The 20,047-nt window shown below is 55.3% G+C and overlaps 1 protein-coding gene across 1 annotated transcript in view; it reads left to right on the top strand.

Annotated features, from left to right (window-relative positions):
• Positions 1 to 1,836: 1,836 nt before the first annotated feature.
• PCDH19 (protocadherin 19) overlaps positions 1,837 to 20,047 on the top strand; it is a 59,149-nt gene continuing 40,938 nt past the window's right edge. Inside the window, exons 1-2 of the mRNA XM_068412106.1 lie at positions 1,837 to 3,977; positions 7,011 to 7,338. Of these exons, the coding sequence (XP_068268207.1) occupies positions 1,837 to 3,977; positions 7,011 to 7,338 (2,469 nt within the window). The remainder of the gene's footprint in view (positions 3,978 to 7,010; positions 7,339 to 20,047) is intronic.

Below are 20,047 nucleotides of genomic sequence, written 5' to 3'. Positions count from 1 at the left end.
CACGGCGGCCAGGAGCAGAGGGACCCTGAGCCCCTCCCGTGTCCCGCGGGGGGTTCCTGGAGGGGGGTCCTGGAGGGGTGGTGCCCCGGGGGTCGGTGTCCGTGGAGGGGGTGGTGTCCCAGCCACCCTCCGCTGGCCCGTCCAGCCGAGCGGTGGCCCACGGGCGTGCCGGGCTGCCCCGGGGCCGCCGAGGCAGTGCACCGTGAGGGCCCACCGAGGGCCCGGCGGGTTCCCGGCTCCACCGTGCGCGGTCCGGGCCGGTCGCCGCCGCTCCGCCTCCGCTCGCCAATCCCCCCGCGGCCGCTAGATGGCGCCCTTGTGCCTGGGAAGGCGCGGCGGGGCCCGACGGTGCGGCCGGGCCGGGGCTGGAGCCGCGGCCGGGGTCGGGCCGGGGCCGCCGCCGCGTCGGCTCCCGCTGCCCCACCGCCCCGAGGGGGCCTGTGCCGCGGCGGCTCCGGTCGGGCACCCCATGCCGCTGCCTTCCCCACCGCGGCGCCGGCTCGCCGCTATCGATCGGCGGGCTCCCGGGGCGGTTTGCCGCAGGGACGCGCCGGCCCCCGGCCCCTTTATTAACCTCCGGGCGGGGCGGGGGTGGGGGGAGCGGGGCGGCGTGTCCGAGATTCGCAGCCGAAAGACTCCAAGGTGAGAGCCAGAGCGACCCGCCGGCACTGGCCGGCAGCGCGCCCGCAGCCCGCCGGGGGCAGCACCGCCCCGGTGCCCGGGGCGCGGTGACGTCTTCCCGGTGCCCCCTTTAATTAGACCCCGGGAACGTGATTGCCGTGTGCGGAGACCCGAGGTAAGGCACCGGCACACGGACAATGCAAGTTTTGTTTCATTTTTAAGAGAAGACGGTACCGTGGTGCTTTCCCCTGTAACTAGCAGTGAGCAGCGAGCGCTGCCGGGGCAGGAGCCGCCCGGGAGACCCTGGCGGTCCCCGGCCCCACGCCGGCTCCCGGGGGACGCTGCCCGGCGGGGCGGGGTGCGGTGCAGCCGGAGCTCCCTCCTGCCCCGGAGGGAAAGCGACTGAACGGGCCTGGGGGAGCTCCGCGCGGACCCGGGGATACTCTGTGCCCGGCCCCCGCGGCGCCCAGCCCGGTGCCCGCAGGGGCCCGCCACCGCCCTGTGCGCGCCCGCGGCGCTGAAGGAGAAACCACCGGTTATCGCGGCCACGCAGCGGCTGCCGCGGCGCCCCAAAGCGCCGGTGCGCCCGCAGCTCCCAGGCCCCGGGGCGGGCTCGGTGCCGCGGGGCACCAGGCTCCCGGCGCGGCGGGGCCACCCGCGCCACCCCGCGCCCCGCTCCCCGCTCCCGCTCCCGGCCGCGCCGCTCCGCGGGCCCCGCCCCGGCCCCGCCCCGCCGGCCGGCAGCACGGCTCGGCGCGGCCCCATTGGCGGCGACGCGGCGCGCCGGCCCCGCCCCCGAGCGCCCATTGGCTGCAGCTCACCGCCGCCAGCCCCCGCGCCGCCCGCCCCCGCGCCGCCCGCCGGCGCTCCGGACTGCGGGCAGTGGCGTGCGGCCGCCGCAGCGAGCGCCGGCGGGAGCGGGCTCGGCTCGGCGCGGCTCGGCTCGGCACCCCTCGGCACCCCTCGGCACCCCGCTCCAGCTCTCGCTCCCTCTCGCCATGCCTGGCCCATCCGCGGCGCCGCCGGCTCGGAGCGCCTGAGCGGGCGGCGTTGGTGTGGGCGCGGGGGACCGCGGCTCCGGTGCCCGCACACGCCCGCCCGCCGCCGCCGGGGCAGCCCGGCGGGCGCTGCCCGTATGAGGGCGGCGGGCCCCTGAGGCGGGCGGCCAGCGGCCGTCGGGGCGCGGCGCGGCGGGCGGAGGGGGCGGCGGCGACGATGGGGGCTCTCCCGGCGCTGCTGGGGGCCGCCTTGCTGTGGGCCGGCGCCGGGGCCCTCGTCAACCTCAAGTACTCGGTGGAGGAGGAGCAGCGGGCCGGCACGGTGATCGCCAACGTCGCCAAGGACGCCCGGGACGCCGGTTTCGTGCTGGACCCCCGGCAGCCCGCCGCCTTCCGGGTGGTCTCCAACTCGGCCCCCCACCTGGTGGACATCAGCCCCGGGTCGGGGCTGCTGGTGACCAAGCAGAAGATCGACCGGGACCTGCTGTGCCGGCAGAGCCCCAAGTGCGTCATCTCACTGGAGGTGATGTCCAGCTCCATGGAGATCTGCGTGATCAAGCTGGAGATCAAGGACCTCAACGACAATGCGCCCAGCTTCCCCACGGACCAGATCGAGCTGGAAATATCAGAGACAGCCAGCCCTGGCACCCGGGTGCCACTGGAGAGTGCCTACGACCCAGACTCGGGCAGCTTTGGTGTGCAGAGCTATGAGATCACCCCCAACGACCTCTTCGGGCTGGAGACCAAGACACGGGGTGATGGGTCCCGCTTTGCTGAGCTGGTGGTGGAGAAGAGCCTGGACCGTGAGACCCAGTCTCACTACAGCTATGTGATCACGGCGCTGGACGGTGGTGACCCGCCCAACTTCGGCACGGTGGAGCTCAGCATACGTGTCATCGACTCCAATGACAACAACCCGCTCTTTGAGGAGCCAGCCTACACTGTCAGTGTGCCTGAAAATGCCCCGCCGGGTACACCGGTCATCCGCCTCAACGCCTCTGACCCGGACGAGGGCACCAACGGCCAGGTCCTCTACTCTTTCCACAGCTACGTCTCCGAGCGGGCCCGGGAGCTCTTCCAAATCGACCCCCAGAGCGGCCTCATCACGGTGAGCGGTGCCATCGACTATGAGGAGGGTCACGTCTACGAGCTAGACGTGCAGGCCAAGGACTTGGGGCCTAACTCCATCCCTGCCCATTGCAAAGTGACCATCAGTGTCCAGGATGCCAATGACAACCCACCCCTCATCAACCTGCTCTCTGTCAACAGTGAGCTGGTGGAGGTGAGCGAGAACGCCCCACCGGGGTACGTCATCGCCCTGGTGCGGGTCTCAGACCGCGACTCTGGGGCCAATGGGCGGGTGCAGTGCAAGCTCCTGGGCAACGTGCCTTTTCGCCTCCAGGAGTATGAGAGCTTCTCCACCATCCTGGTGGATGGGCGGCTGGACCGGGAGCAGAGGGACCAGTACAACCTCACCATCCAGGCCAAGGACAATGGCGTCCCGTCCCTGCAGGCCACCAAGTCCTTCACCGTCAAGATCACCGATGAGAATGACAACCATCCCCACTTCTCCAAGCCCTATTACCAGGTCATTGTGCAGGAGAACAACACCCCGGGGGCCTACCTTCTCTCAGTCTCAGCCAGGGACCCTGACCTGGGCCTCAATGGCAGTGTCTCCTACCAGATTGTGCCCTCCCAAGTCAGGGACATGCCTGTCTTCACCTATGTCTCCATCAACCCCAACTCTGGAGATATCTATGCTTTGAGGTCCTTCAATCATGAACAGACAAAGGCCTTTGAGTTCAAGGTCTTGGCAAAAGATGGGGGTAATCCCTCTCTGCAGAGCAATGCCACCGTCAGGGTGATCGTCCTGGACGTCAATGACAACACCCCTGTGATCACGGCCCCGCCGCTGGTCAACGGGACGGCTGAGGTGTACATCCCCAGGAACGCGGGGGTCGGCTACTTGGTGACGGTGGTCAAGGCAGACGACTATGACGAGGGTGAAAATGGCAGACTTTCCTACGAAATGGTGGAAGGAGACAGAGGATTTTTTGAGATAGACCAGGTCAATGGAGAGATAAGGACCACCAGAGCCTTTGGGGAGAATGCAAAGACAGCCTACGAGCTGATCGTGGTGGCTCACGACCATGGAAAAACATCTCTGTCGGCTTCTGCTTTGATTTTGATATACCTGTCTCCAGCCCTGGATGCCCAGGAGTCCATAGGATCTGTTAACCTCTCCCTGATTTTCATTATTGCCCTGGGGTCTATCGCAGCCATTCTTTTTGTCACCATGATCTTCGTGGCAGTCAAGTGCAAAAGGGATAACAAGGAAATCAGGACCTACAACTGCAGGTAAAGACATCTTTGTTTCTCTGCACCTGCTGGCTCTGCTTGGATTTTTGCCATCACGGTTATTTTTCTGTTTGCTGCTGTATACTTGGGGGGGTGTGTGTGGGGGGTAGATTTGCTTTCAGAACAAAAGTGAGGTTCCCATCCCTCTAAGAAAATTTCCTGCGAAGCTTTAACAAATTGTTGACTGGGAGGAGAGCCGAGATCCGTGCTGAGTAACGAATCGACTTAATTGTGCGGCTTGACAATCTGTTGCAGCGTCCCTGATTTTACGTGCTCCGTCGCAGGAGAAGGGGGAGAACAGTTGTACAGCGGCACGGCTGGTTCCCGTGGGCAGCCCCCCATCCCCAGCGCAGCTCCCTGGGCTCCCGAAGGGGGAGAGCCCCCCCCGATCCCACCGCAGCCTCCCCGCAGCAGACGGGGCGAGCGGCCGCGGTGCCATCCCTACGCCCTCGCTCGCCGTTCAAAAGAGCTATTGTGCGCCCTATGCGGCTCCTCGCCACGGCTGGCGATGGGGCCGAGCGGGTAAAACGGTGGCCAAAATCACCCGGTTCCCCGCGATGGGCCACTCCAGCGCCCGGCGCGGCCGGCCGGGCTGGGAGCGATGGGGTGGAGGGAGGATTTTCGCAGCGCTGCGTTATTTTGCCCTGGCTGGATGCGCGCTCCCGGGTCCGAAATGCCGGAGGGGAGGTCAGCCCTGCGCCCAGAGCCGCTGAAAGGCTGATAGGGGAAATCCAGTCCCCTGAATATGTAACAGCCCCGCGATTATTGTCTCTCTTTTACTATTCTCTGTGTTACACAAGTTAGGAGACAAATGCTAACCACACATGAATATCAATCAGGTGCCATAAAAGAGCAGCTGCAATGCCTCATAAATGGTTTAATCCTGTTACTGGTGAAATAGCCATGACTTCTCCATTCCTTCGGCACCGAGGCGTTTCAGAAGGGAGGGATGGAAATTAATTTTGCTCTACCTTGGAAACGCGCGCTGGCCCCCGGCGATTCTGCGGCGCGGGGGGACGTGCGGTCTTTAAAGTTTTATTTACGCGGAAATAATGCCGGAGAGTTCGGGTTTTGTACCCCTTTTTCACAGCGTCAAGTGCGTTTATAAGCCTTTTTTGCTCGATGGGGGGAAAAAATCAGCTGCAAATAAAGGTCAGTCTGTGCTGTATTATGGGATGTCTAGCTTCAAGTAAAAGCTCATATACCAGATTTCTTGCCAGCTCGACCCATTAAATGAGAATAGGACCTGAATGGATAAAAATCACGTTGTGGTGGTGCCCCTAACAGCTTCACACATATGTATAAGCCCTGGGTTTACTGTGACGGCTTAGGGATTAATGAAGTGCAGTTTAATTAAATAATTGGTCAATAGAGAAGGGACAGCAAAATGAATGCCTGCAGGAAATAATTGGGCTCTCGCATTGCCAAACTTAAACATTTAGCTATACAAAACAATTAAAGCTTCATCAAGCGTTGTTAGACGAGTCAGCAGCATATAGATTGTTGGCACCACAGAGATCCCTGCCTTCCCTTGATTTATTTGCACGCTCGGGGGGTGCACGGGCCGTTGTCGGTGTGCATCTGAGCAGAAGTCAGCAGCGGAGGCAGAGGGAGAAGCACCAGGTAGGCTCAGCAGCGGCTGCGGCCATGGGGCACCCTCTCCCTGTGCTGGGTGCGTGCCTTCAGGCTTTGCGGTGCCTTGGTTTAGAGGTTCTTCACAACAGCTGCTGCAGAGTCTTCGTAAAATGTGTTAATTTGTGAGGCACATATGGTTATGTGAGAGCTGTTCGACTTGGTGGCATTTTCATGCCCAGGCAATTGGCTTTCTGGAACAAGAATATTTGTCCAATATTTCCCTTTCTAGATAAACTGTATTATTTATTCATCCCATTATTTCCATTGCAGCTATTAGCTATATATATATTTTTTTTAATTCTGTTATCATAACAAGAAGTGGAGCAAAGTCCCGACTTTCAAATGTGTATTTCTGACTGTGGGTAGCATTTGATGTGCTTCCCTGGGACATACCGAGCTGCCCAGTGCCGTGCGTGTACAAATTCATCTGCGGGGCATTGACTGGGGCTATGTTGCTCCCTATGGAAAGAGGAGCCACAGTCACTCGGAGCTGAGCACACCCAGTTCATGCAGGGTGCAGTCATATTTGTCATTATTAGCTCATTACGGTAACTTTTTTCCCTCCGGTGTTTTGCAGAAAGCAAACAGGGCACTTCATCAGTTGATTCTTTTGGCAGGTGGGAAGCAAAGAGGGAAAGAAAGGCAGAGAAAAACAAGCTTGCAGTAAAAAAAAAAAAAAGTCAAACAGGTTCATTTCTCTTTGCAAAACACAGTTGTTGTTCTCTGATTTCTAGAAGGTGAAAGCATTTCCCAGCAGAAGGGGGTGTCCGTGTCGGGGGGCGAGGGAGGAATAGGATGTGGCTGGAGAAAAGATTCCGAGTTATCAGGTATTATCAGGAGATAGTCAAAACACCAGCAATTTGGATAAAGCATTAATAAACAAACAGCCTTTGGAGTGTGAGAGAACAGAGCTTGCCAGCTAGGACTGCTTCTGGGTCTGCTTTATTTACTGCTCTGGAAATTGAACTGGGAAACAAAAATCTGCTATTCATTTTGAATTTTCATTATGGAGACCAAATTAAATCACTTTTAAAATCCTTATTATGCATGGAAATGAATGCAGGTACCCTTTTCAGTTCATGGATTTTAACATCTCCATTTTTCTCTTCTGCAGGCTGGACTTTACTCCTAGTAACTAAATATCAGCAATTACAAACACTAGGAAAAAACAGAGGCATTCTTCCTTCCCATTATTTTTCATATTTGACCTGAAAGCATTATATATATGAAAATAAGCTAAAGACCGTGCTGTACCACCAGACCCAAACCATGACGTAATGTGCATGACTAAGAAGCCTACATGGAGCTGGGGGCCAAGCCCTCTAGGTTTCCACATGGGTATTTAGCGGGGCAAGGTTCGGGATGCTCTCAGCTATTCATTTTCATTCTGTCCCCCAGAATCGCAGAATACTCCTACGGGCATCAAAAGAAATCAAGCAAGAAGAAGAAAATCAGCAAGAATGATATCCGCCTGGTACCGCGGGACGTGGAAGAGACGGATAAAATGAACGTTGTGAGCTGCTCCTCTCTCACGTCATCCCTCAACTACTTCGACTACCACCAGCAGACCCTGCCGCTGGGCTGCCGCCGCTCCGAGAGCACCTTCCTCAACGTGGAGAGCCAGAACAACAGGAACGCCGGCTCCAACCACATTTACCATCACACCTTCACGGGGCAGAGCCCTCAGCAGCCCGACCTCATCATCAACGGGATGCCGCTGCCAGAGGTGAGTGCGGGCGGGCAGCCTGCGCCCCTGGGCCGTCGGTAACGGGTTGGTAACGGGACCGCGGGCGTGCGGGGCTGGTGGGTGTAAGCGCTGCCGAAACGATGTGTTGAGCAAACGGGCAGTGGTGGGGTCTGTGAGTTGGACACCCCAGGGCAAGGGAGTGATGGAGGATGGGCAGGGGGAGCGGCAGGCACCCACCTCACGGGTTCTCAGGCAGCCCCGACAGGGGGTCGTGGGTGGTTCTTTCACCCCCAGATGCTGCAGAGACCCCAGAAAATGCCCACGTGGGGATGCAGGTGTGGACGGGCCAGGCCAAGCTGCCTCCGTGCTGCTGGGAGGCTGGAGGTGGCTGCTTTGCAAGTGGATTTTGAGTGTGGTGATGCTCAAGCGAGGAGACACTCGTTGCCTTCCCAGGAGTTTTTTAAAAGGTTGTTGAAAGCGGTGTTGGTGGCTGTTGCTCTGGAGGCAGCGGGTTGTGTTGGGGGTGCAGGCAGCGCGGGATGGCCCGGTGTAACCGCCTGCACCCCTGACCCTGTGCTGTCCCCTCGCCGTGCAGGACGGGTGCACGGTGTCTGCCGAAGGCAGGGAAAGGGGCCGCTCCGATCCACGCCATCCTCATCAGGTTCTTCTAATTTGACAACTTTCCTGTACGTCACAGGCATCATTTAATGTTGCTTGTTTGTCTCTCTTTGAATTATTGTTTGGTATTAAGCAAAACAATCAAAGGTTTGTCATGTTTCCTGCTTTGAACAGAATAACAAAGCTGAAAAAGCAGCTAAAATATTTATGGCTTGCTCTGTTTTGCGTGCAGTGTGCTGGTATAAATGCAAAATGATGCTGCTGAGGACAGTGGAACTGCTTCAGATTTATACTTGTGCTATGGAGAGCAGAGCCTGGCCCTCTGTGAGAGGCTGCAGGGCTGCTGGAAGGGGCTGGTGCTGGGGGCCTGATCCTGCAGTGTTCATACTGGAGAAGCGCTCGTTGAACCCTGGTGTTTAAGGCTACAGAACCAGCTCCCAAGAGGTCACGTGCTGGTGTTGGCCCAGTTTTGGGGTGCTCCCAGCCCAAATGCTGGTCGCTCAAAGCAGAGGCACAGCCTTTAATGACCAGAGGGTCAGGAGCGGGTTGTTGGGATCTCCGTGACACATCGTGGGCACTTACTTACCCTTCTCCTGCCCAGCCTGCCTTTCGAGCCTCTCCTGCCCTCACACATGCGGGCTCCCCGCCGTACGGCCTTGCCTTGTCAGGGTTACCTGCCGAGATGCTGCTAGGAGACAACTTCTGCAGGGGGGCACCAGCACAGCCCAGCACAGCCCAGCGTGGCTGCGGGGCCGGGAGTCTGCCTGCCTTTGGGAGGGTATGGCAGGAGCGACCCAGTGCTCCTCCAGAGAATTAAAGCTCGATTTAACTTCTGATGTTGGTATAAAAGCTGTAATAGAGTTTCTTAGCAATAACTGAATGGAAATGACTTGGATATAAGCACTCGTATATTCTACTTGCATGTATCCAGCCACAGAGCTGAGTGTGCTCTGCTCCTCCCAAATGCCCCGACGGGGAGAGGCAGGGACTTCGCATCCGAGTCTGGGTCAGAGCAGGCTGGGATAAGCCTGTCTCTGGTCAAATAAGGCAGAAGAGCTGCTACCAAAGCCACCTGCTCCTCATGCTGTGCCCGGGCAGGCTGGGGGGTGGGAAACACCACCCATCACATGTTGGAGGATCCCCATCGATGCTCAGATTTGCCTGTGCTTGTTGCCGAGTACCAGCTGGGGCTGCGGGTGCCCAGCTGCCTGGGGGGCACAGCCCAAGGTTGTGGGTGACTGTTGCTGTGGGGGCAGCGGTCCCTGAGGAATTCTGCCTTCCTGGAGCGGTGTCCTTTGGAGAGGGGTCTCCAGCGCATCTCTGGCTGGTGCCTTGCTCCAGGCACCGAGCAGTGGAGCACCCTGCCAGCCGGTGATTCACTGCCACACACAAAATTCAGTCATAAAATCCATCACACGTTGGCATTAGCCAGAAGTGTGAGCCGGCAGCGGGAGGTCTGTGGTGCCGGGGAGGAGGGAAGGACCATTGGGAACATCGTAGCTCAGCCGATACAGTTGACAGGCAGCTGCAGGCAGAAGGCAGTGCTGCCCGTGTTCTTCCTCGACGCAGCAGTTAGCTTGGGGTCCGGCGGCATGTGCTCTCAAAGACCCCCACAACCTTGTGCACCCTCCTGTGAGGGAGCCGGGATGCTTGTTGCTTCTCCCTGGGGTTCCAGGTCGCCCCGTTTCTCCCATCGCTCGTGCAGGTGGGATGCGCTGCAAAGAGCTCGTGCCTCGCCTGGAGAAATAAATTTGTCTCTTGTAACAAGTGCCATGGACTGTCAGCCTAAAACATGCCCTGCAGCAGCCCCACGGGCACGCGGGAGGGCAGCTGGTGGCTCTCCGGTCCTGCTAAGGGACCAGCAGCTCCTGGGTGGGTGCTCTCGGGGAGAGCAGCATGTCCTGGCAGGGATCTGCTCGCTCCCTGGGGATGCTTTTGGACAAAAGGGCAGGGCCAGGGCACGGGGAGGAGGAATCCCAACTGGAAGCTGCTTGGAAGTTTGGTTTAGGGTGGGAACTTGTATGTTTTTTGGCAGAGTCCCAGTGTTATGCTTCCAGCTGTTGCAAGGGAATTATCTCACTGGCGGTGTGGGTTCTGCTGGCTCCTAAAAATCCAGGTGACCCCTGAGGGTCAGGAGGTTCAGTGGTGACTAGAGTGATGGCCCTGTTCTGGCACACAGGGTGACACAGAAACTCCATAAAAGATGCTTCCACGGAGGAGTGTCGCAGCCTTGTACCCACCGTAGCCCCTCACAGCCTTAGCAGGCGTTACGGTGTGAGGATGTGTGTATGAAGTCTGCTATTGCTACGCCTCCAGGTGATGATGATTTAATAAACGCAGTTCCTGCCCAGAGTTTCCAGAGCCAAAGCCTTCCCTGCAGTACATCCAGCGGGACTTTGTCTGGGCTGGTTTGAATCACCTCCAGTGATGAAGCCGCTGGCATTTCCCCTGGGAGCCTTTACGAGGTGTCAGCGTCGGGGAGATATCGCTGCTGCTCCACCTAGGAGTGACGTTTCCTGACGGGAAGGCAAAGCGTGGGTTGATAAAAGATAAAATATGGAGGTAAACGTGTCGCTGGCGGTGTCGCTTAGCATATGGTGGCTGTGGCTGGGAGTAAGCGACTGCCTCTGTGTACAGGCGCTGTCCCGGCAGCGGTGGGTTTGCGATGTAGCTGGTCTTTAACGTGAGGCTCATTTACTTTAACAGTCAGGAACCTTGAAGTAACAGTCCCCAGGGATGGGTTGTTTGTGGAGCTTCAGGAAACGTTTCCTCCCGTGCCGCGGCCGTGGTACGTGTGGTGGCAGGTCTCGGGGCTGGCTGTGCCGTGCGGTGCCGGTGGTAATTGGGCTCGGCGGTGCTCCCCACCTGTCACCGCTGATCCAGAAAGGATTAAACAGTGGGTCTGTGGGGGCTGCAACCTTGCTCTGAGGATGCAGAAAGGTTTGAGACGACCCTTGAAAAGCTTTTCCCTTTGGGTGGGGGCCAGGCTGGGCTGCCGGCTCTGCTTGTGCCAGGGCACAGTTGCCAAGAGAGCATTGGGAGGCGGCAGGGGACATCCGGGGGGGTTCTGGCCCCACTGGTGTTCGGTGGTCCCTTGGGTGCTGGGGTACCACTCGGGGACCCCTGCCCGCGGCCTTTGAGCATCCTTGTGGCTGCAGGCAGCGGTGCACGAGCAGCTCTGGTGATCGTGGCTGACAGCGGGAGGCTTGGCCTCCGTTAGGATTTTGACTTGTTTTGCAGGAGGGAGAGTGGGACGTGTTGGAGCTGCAAGGGCATTGCTGGTCAGAGGCTTTGCTGCTGCCAAGGGCTTTTTGTTTTCCTTCCCACTGAGCCAGAGGAGAAGTCAACTTTGAAACCGAAAGGGCTTGTTCTCAGGTTTTGTGTGTATGTTACTGGAAGTTGTACCAGGAGATTAAAAATCAAAATTAATAGGAGCCATTAGGCAGCTTCCTTGATAAAAATGCACGTTGCGCTGGGGTGGTGTGGAAACTGGTCTGAATGCCGAGGCTTTTAGGATTCCCAGGACACGACTTGCATGTAGAGCAGCCACCCTTGGGTAACACTTACATGCCTGGATTTTGACTTCATGGTTTTAAAAGAAAACAGTGTGCGTGTAATTGCTGAATCTGGGTTTCAGAGACAGTTTTACACCCAAAATCTGCACCACTTCGGGAAACAGTGCTGAAGCATCGTGTGCTGCCCTGGGATGAGAGCATCCCCCGGGACATGGCAGCTTGCTCTGCCCCTTGGTCTTGCACAGGGCAGCAGTGATGGCCGGTCCCCGGCAGGACCCAGCATGGGAGAGGCGAGGAGGTGTGCGATGGGAGCGGGCGAGCCTTGTTTGAGAGGCTGGACACCCAAAGGTGGAATTAGCGTGGAGGTTCAGGACTGGCTCTCCCTGGGGGTCTCGGATGGGCTCCGTCGTGGCAGCGGCAGGGAAGGGGAGCAGCAGCACTGCCGTTACACCGTAAGCAGGGTGCGGATCAGGCATGGCCTTGCTCTGGTGCTGCTGTGGTGGGAGAAGGTCAAGGTGGAGCAGCCAGTGACTGAGGAGGACTCGAGTCCTCCGGGGACCCGCGTGCCCGACAACTCCCAGAGCCGGGAGGGTTGTGGCCGTGGCGAGCTGCCGCTTCCTGAGCTGGTGGCCACCATCAGTAAGATGGGGAATTACTGGGTTTAGTGATAATCCTGGTCTAATCCCCCAACCTTGATACACTCCCGCGTAATCCTCACTCACACTGATTTTGTTTGGGCTCCTCGTGGCAGCGGGGATTATTTGACCAAGCAACAGTTGCAGGATAAGGCCCCAGTGGTTTCAGATATGCTTTTTACTACATGGAAAGCGTTCTCCTCGCCGTAGGAAATGGTTTTCTAAGCACAATAGAGCAATTTTCGTTTCAGGCGGCACCAGCAGTTTTTGCTCTGGCTATCTGGCGGTGTTAACTAAAGCACATTTCTACAACACACAAAGATTTTTGTTTTGTAAGGAATGAAATCAGCGTGGTTGTTCCTCTTTCTCTGTCATTTCTCTACTTGTCAATTCTTTCTTCCCCTCCAGCTTATCCTCCTCTTCTCCGCTAGCCTTAAAAAGCCCCCAAAGTGTCTGTTATAATCACATTTTGTGTGTTACAACCAGAATGAATGTTCTTGCTTTAATATGCTGGGTTTGAGGAAATCAGTTTCTGTCTGGTATAACAGACAATTTGTTATAAACCATGCCATTTAGAAGTGAAGGGCCTTGCTTTAGTGTAACGCTGGGGAAACGTCATGATACATAATTGGAAGGGATTTGGCTTGCTTCTGAGTAATACTGTGTATAGAGCAGGGAAAAAAAAAAAGGAGATGATTTCCAACCCGGAGAAAGTTTGCGGTGCGGAGACATGCCAGGCTGTTGAAATGAGGCTTATTTTCGGCAGAGCTAATAATTAAAGCGTTATCAGCAATGATGTTCAGCTAGTGGGAAGGCTGACTTGCAGCCAGCGTTGCCAGGCTTGTTCTCTCCTTGGGAGGTCACTGTAACTCAGCACTTTTCCATGCCTGCGCCACGATGCGCACCGCACCGCACCGCCGCGGGTGAGCGCAGGCCACGGCTCCGGCCCCGCGGCCTTCAGGGCCCGCCGGAGCGGAGCGATGCTTTCGGCTCTGGATAGCGACTGGTAGCTCAGTGGTCCCTGCCGGGGTAGCCAGACGACACGCTGCTCCTCCCCGGGTACCCCAGACCTCCCTTCGCTCTCCCTCCTCATTCCGAGTGTGCCCCCAAATCGCAGGTCCCAGCAGATCCCTGGGCTTCGCTCCCCCAGCGCTGGGTGTATCGCTGCACGCGCCCTGACCCCTCCGAGCGTCGGAGGCCGGCATTATGGAAATCAGCAGCTCTTTATTCCATCCCGAGGTCAGCCCAGCCAAATGATACATCTCCTGATGTGATCGCTCCGAGCTTGCCGGTTGGAAAGACTCATTAGCCTACCTCGCGACGGGGATAAACGCGCCACCTCCCATCGCGTTTAACCATGGCTCTGACGGCCACGCTGGCCACACTGCACCTTAGGCCAGCCTGTCCTTCACCACCACGATTCTTTTCATAGAATTGGAGGATCATTGAGGTTGGAAAAGACATTTCAGATCATCGAGTCTAACTGTAAACCTCACGCTGCCAAGTCCACCACTAAGCCACGTATGTTTTGGATGGGTGATACGGGGCTGCGACCACATCCCGGCACCTCTTTGGGTTTTCCAAGGGTTTTCCAGCCTGCAGTGGGGTCTCAGCTGGAGTGGACCAAGGGGGTTTGCTGCAGGGGTCTGTGGAGGAATTAGGGCCAGTTTGTGGTGTGTGGTGGCAGTAGCCAAGCTGTAGTTACAGTAAAAACCCTCTCCTTTGATGGCAAGACCTATATATAATGATATAACAATTATATCATTATATATCACATACTGTACATTATATATCATATATGATCTGTTATATACTATATGCTATATAATATACACGATATATTTATAAGCATATACAAAGTGTGTATAGAATTATTATATATTGTACCTAATTATGTAAATAAGTATATAATATGTCATATAACTATATATCTATATAATTTGCTTTTATGTGATTGGTTTGGGTTTTATGCTTCACTTTTACTGAAAGTAGAGAGGCTTCTCTTGTTTTCCTTTTAGCAAATGTGAATTTCTGATGCATATTTCTCATGCATCTCTTACTTGTTGGGTCTATAAAAAAAGCTCATGCAACTATATTCGCACGGCAGATAAGAATTTTCCCTTAAATTAGGAAAGATTTATAGTAAGTTTTTCTTTAAAATTACATGAAAAGGGTGGTCTGGTGTGCTATTTATGGCCTTTCTTGTAGTAGTTCCCAAATTAGCTCCTGTTGTATTGAGCGATTTGAACTCTGTGGTTTCTCCCTTTGCATAAAGCACACGCTGCACGCACAGCCTGCACGCAAAGGCATCGTTAAGCCTTTGAATAACCTTACGTGTGTCTGCTCGGCTCTCTGGAAGAGCCGTATTTTCCAGCTGCCATCTCCTGAGGGTTTTGAGTCAGAGAAGCTCCTCAGCCAGGTGTCCTCCCAGGTCCCTGGGCTCCTGCCCTCACTGAGGGTGCCCTGTTTGGGTCTTTCCTAAATTCCCATCAGCCGCCAAGGGCAGAGCCCCGCCTGCCCCTCGTCCCCAGCCCGTGGGGCTGTTCCCCAGCACAGGTTTCAGGCTCTCCAGCGATGAGCCCTCCGCCTCTCCTGGCAGACCTCTCCTCTCGCCCCTCTGACGGCGGCTCCCGCTCTCGTACGACGGCTCGGATGGGGGGACCCCCTGCCCTGCCTGCTCCCCCTTCCCTGCCAGGCTGCCTACGGGGCTGGGCACGGCCACGCTTCAATAAATGATTAGATATTGTTCCCAGTAGAGGCTATAGTTGAGTTCCAATCATTTTCTGTTAATTAAAATACAGGATGGTCTTATTTGTAGCATAAATAGTTGTAATCTGTGTACTTATAAGTGTAATTATAATTTAAATTAGAGCGTGCTCTGAATTGGTGATGGATGGGGTGCTCTGCAGGCAGCGCTACCCTCGCAGGGCTGCGGGCAGGCTGTCTCCTGGGGTACCCTGCAGTCCTGGTCCCCACCGTCCCCAGGAGAGCATCACCCAGGGCTCAGCAAAGGGACACTGAGGCCGTTGACAGCTCTTAATTTCTGTGTTCCTGCTGGGGAAGAGCTTGCCCGTGGCACCTGTTGGAGGGTTTGCCAAAGAAGACACCGCAGCATTGCTGCTTCAGTGTCTCCATCTAGTTTCTAGTCTAAATTTGGAAGGAAGTAATGGCTTCTGTCAGCTGGACGGGTGATTAGGACTTAGCCTCGAAGTGACTGCCTGTTTAACATGGAATTACGGTGAGTTCTCGTTAGGCTGGAGAAGGCTGGAGTGCGGCGAGTGCTGATGCCGCAGCAGACAGATGTGCATCGCAGGTATCGCACTTCATACAGCCTCTGATGGAAACCCTCAGCACCCCGCAGGTGTCCCCAGCCGCTCCTCCTCCTTACACCCAATAAATCGTGGAGGTTTGTGGTAAATAGTGTAGGTCTGTGTGCATCGGAGCCGTGTAGATGAGGTCCTCGTCTTGACATCCTCTTGGCCACCGGAGATCTGGCCGTGAATCCTTCATGGCTCTCATGGGGATGTGGAGCTTGTCGGATTATACCATCTTTTGTAATGGCAGGTGTATGCCACAGGGCAGGTTTTAAAATTCCTGTGTTGGTGGATTGCATTAACCCATCCTAAGTCAGGTATGTAAAATTCCATTAAGCGAAAACCCTCTGGCATTTTCTCACCCGCGCTCGAGCTCTGCAGGCTATGCTAATGCAGCGCGTTTGCTCATCTATTAGGAGGCTGATGGCTTTAAAATAATAACATTTATCTTTGGCAGCGGACCTACAATAGTGCACGCCGAGTACAATTTTGTGAAAGGCTCTGCAGATGTTGCCTCATTCAATCTAGGTCAAAAAGAGTGCTTAGAATCATAAAGGTTAGAAAGAGATCAAATAATTCGGCGTTTTTATTGCTGAATAATGTACTTGGAAAATATCAGTCACCGTTATTAGACTAAGTGAGTACAGAAAACACAGGACTCAATAGTCATTTCTCAGTATTGGCTGATTTTACTGTTTTTATAATGTAGCTAAATTCCCTGTTATTGATTCTAGCATTGATTATCGATCTGGAAATCTAAATGTATGTGCTGGTGGGAGCACACGGGAGTCAGACAATTAGGGATTAGGCTCCCGCACCTCCCTGCGGCGCCTGGCAGTGGGCAGCACACCCAGGGGCAGGTTGATGTGACTCTGGGGGAGCTGTTGGGGTTTTGGGGAGCTGCCTTCACAACCGAAAATGAAAAGCCAGGAAAACCACCCCTTTTATGTGTGTTCTTTTCAATGCCTACAAGCTTGGGTAAACTCGGTCACGCCAAACCAGATGGGCTGGGACACCAGCACCGGGATGGGGGCTCGGTGCCCGCGCCTCCGACTCCCGTCACCTGCTCCCTCCTGGACTTTTCATATTCAGATTCACATCTGGATGCTCTGGCAGGGACCCAGCTTCAGTGACATTTAGTAATCAAATCCACATGGCTGTTGGCTTAGAAACAGCACCCAAACCTGTCTGCCCCGTGAAACGCTTTTCCAGATGTTCGTGGGCGGTTCCTCTGCTTTCCTGTTCGAGCCCCCCGCGGCCGTGTCCCCTGTCTGGGGGAGAACACCACGCTTGGGCTGAGATCCTGCCCTGTACGTGAGTTTGGTGCAGGGGCTGGATAGTGAGAGACCAAAGCCATGGTCCCGTACGGGCTCTGCATCCCGTGGTGAGCCCGTGGACCAGAGCCGGCAGCATCGCTGTGGGAGCCACGGGCTCCCGCCGGGCTGGGGCTCGCTCAGCCGCATGATGGATTCCTTTGTTTGGGGAAAAAAAAAAGGACGAATTTTGGAATATGTTCATCTCTTGTTCTCTGCACTTAGTTGTTGTCGACATTAATATGCCATTAACACATACTCATTAGGAGAAGAATGATTATACCCTGCAGAATATGGGGGAAACCTTCATTAGGCACTAACATATTGAACTGAGCTACAAACTTCACTTGGGAAAACAGGGGAAGGTTCTGCTCGGCATCAGGTTTCCCTAATTTCTCCTCGCTGGTCTGATAAACGCATCTCGTCTTCTAGCACGTGCTTTTGTCCAGGGCTGCAGGTGATGCGCAGGCGAGCCTGGGCTCAGGCTCCAGCACTGAAATCCCTCTTGGAACCTCAAATCCATCTTCCCCCAGATCGAAGATGTCCTCATCAGAGCTTGTTTGGGCACTCGAAGAGGACGCGAGCCTGTGTCCCCGCTCCAAGGGCTGTACTGGCTCTTCAGGCTTAACGAGTTGAAATCTCAGCAGAGCTGGGAGATGCTCCGGGAACACATTTATTGAGAAAGGAGGTGTCATTTCTACATCCTTGCTTTTCACACTGTAACGACGTTTTAAGCGTTCATCTGGCCTTGCTGCCTCCAGTCTGAAGCCATAACCTGCCATGTGTGACAGGGCAATTGCTCGCCCCGGTAATGATTACAGCGGAGCCCGGCGTTGCTGCCTTGTTTGCTCGGCGCGTGGCAGCTCAAGGCGTGTGCGTGGTGCTCTCTTAAAGTCAATCAATAAGAATAATTGCAAGTTCAGGTGGGGGTGAGGGAGGAGAGTGCTGTAGCAGACAAATATTTGCAGATTAAGACCCTGTTTACATGCAGATGCCTCTTGTGATAGGTAACAAGGGACAGACAATAAGGACCATATGTGGTATTTAATTGGAATTTGTTCTAAATGGGGTGATTTCATAGATTTTCATGGAGCTGACAGCTGTCCTCTGTATTAAATGTGAGTGTGCTGCCTCTGTCCTTGCCCTGCTGCCCTGGTCTGCCCGGGGTTTTGCAGGATTTTGCAGTGTTGGTGGTGGGGCGTTGCAGTCCCATCCCCCCTCGCCTCCACCTGGGTGCAGTCAGAGGGAATCCCACGGATCAGTTTTCCTCAGCAAAGGAAAACCAGCATTTGACGGGCCTGGATTTCCCGTTGTGAAGGTGAACGAAAGCATAGCCACGTCCAGAGCACTGGAAGGTGCTGGGGGAGGTAGCAGCAGCCTCAGGAGCAGCAATGCTGGGCTGAGCGATGCCTGCTGCCCGCAGCACAGCCAGCACCCATGGGATGTGCACCCTCAGTCAGTTCATAGATGACACCAAGTTGGGCGGGAGTGTTGATCTGCTGAAGGGTAGGAAGGCTCTGCAGAGGGATCTGGACAGGCTGGATCAATGGGCCAACTGTATGAGGTTCAACAAGGCCAAGTGCTGGGTTCTGCACTTGGGGCACAACAACCCAATGGAACACTACAGGCTTGGGGAAGAGTGGCTGGAAAGCTGCCTGGCAGAAAAGGACCTGGGGGTGTTGGTTGACAGCCGGCTGAATATGAGCCAGCAGTGTGCCCAGGTGGCCAAGAAGGCCAGCAGCATCCTGGCTTGTATCAGCACTAGTGTGGCCAGCAGGACTAGGGCAGGGATTGTCCCCCTGTACTTGGCACTGTTGAGGCCACACCTCTAATCCTCTGTTCAGTTTTGGGCCCCTCGCTACAAGAAAGACATGGAGATGCTGAAGCGAGTCCAGAGAAGGGCAAAGAAGCTGGTGAAGGGTCTGGAGCACAAGTGTGATGAGGAGCGGCTGAGGGACCTGGGGGGGTTTAGTCTGGAGAAAGGGAGGCTGAGGGGAGACCTTATGGCTCTCTACAAGTACCTGAAAGGAGGTTGTAGCAAGGTGGGTGTTAGTCTCTTCTCCCAGGTAACAATTGATAGGACAAGAGGAAACGGCTTCAGGTCGTGCCAGGGGAGGTTTAGATTGGATATCAGGAAAAATTTCTTCATGGAAAGGATTGTCAAGCATCGGAACAGGCTGCCCAGGGAAGTGGTGGAGTCACCATCCCTGGAGGTATTTAAAAGCCATGCAGATGTGGTGCTTAGGGACATGGTTTGGTGGTGGGCTTGGCAGTGCTGGGTTAATGGTTTGACTTGATGATCTTAAAGGTCCTTTCCAACCAAAACGATTCTGTGATATGCTGGAGCTGCAGCTGGTTGTGGGGAGACCCATACCACAGGTTGGAGAGTTTCTTCCTGCAGAGATGGAGACAGAGAGGGCTGCAGCTGCCCACCTCTCGCTCACGTTGCCTTTAACCTCTTTGACATTGATCCTGAAACCTAATAATGAGGAAGTATGCCAAAACCAGAGAGGAGAACTGTGGTTATCTGTCATTGACGAAGAGGGAAATGAGGTGGCGAGGTGAGTTACCAACATGTGACGGGTCAGGCTGGAAAGCTTTTCGGTGTCTACCAGTGCCTTCATTAGAATTAGAGTACCATCTCCTGGCTTGTGGTGGCTGGACGGATGGACACCCTAGCTGTCGAGGAGGCAGGTGGATGGCCATCCCAGCTTCACCCAAGTTGTCCTTGGTTATTCCTCCTCGGATGTTAATGACTCCTCCCTCTTAGCCCACCGTGCTGTCCGCAGGCAGAGCAGCCACCGGCACCCATCTAATGGCATCTCGCCACGTCGGAAACGTGGCTGCGTCCATTTGCTGGGTGCTGCGTGACTCATGTAATCGCCATGCGAAATGCATCATTCATAAACTGTTTAGCGCGACCTTTTGTACAGTAGCACTAATTATTATTATCACAGAAGCCCAGTAAACTAGACTAGTAATTATCAGGGATTTATTTGAATGGACAGCTAAGCTATTCTTGGCAAGTTAGTCAAAGCAGTTGTCATGACAGCCACACAAATGTGTCTTATGAATTGGGTTAATTAGGGTAATTAATAACTGTTGTTTTGCCCTTTTTAACAAGGTATTGCCTAGACACTATCAAAAAACAGCAATTGTGCCTAACAGAAATACTCGTCTTCTAGCAGCCACCTTCAAATCACAAAATCAAAGTAGTAAATACCCGTTGCGTTGTCATTTCACAGAGCAACGTGTCATCCTTCTCCTTGCGCAGAAGCAGGGAGTAAAAGGCTCGATTGTAATTCTTCTGCTGAGCTTCCCCTGCTGTGCAGTGTTATCTAGAGATTGGTCAT

This window comes from Nyctibius grandis, chromosome 13, assembly GCF_013368605.1.
Source record: "Nyctibius grandis isolate bNycGra1 chromosome 13, bNycGra1.pri, whole genome shotgun sequence".
Taxonomy (NCBI): Eukaryota; Metazoa; Chordata; class Aves; order Nyctibiiformes; family Nyctibiidae; genus Nyctibius; species Nyctibius grandis.
Note: the sequence above shows the minus strand (reverse complement) of the source record. Positions and strands in the feature narration are given on the sequence as shown.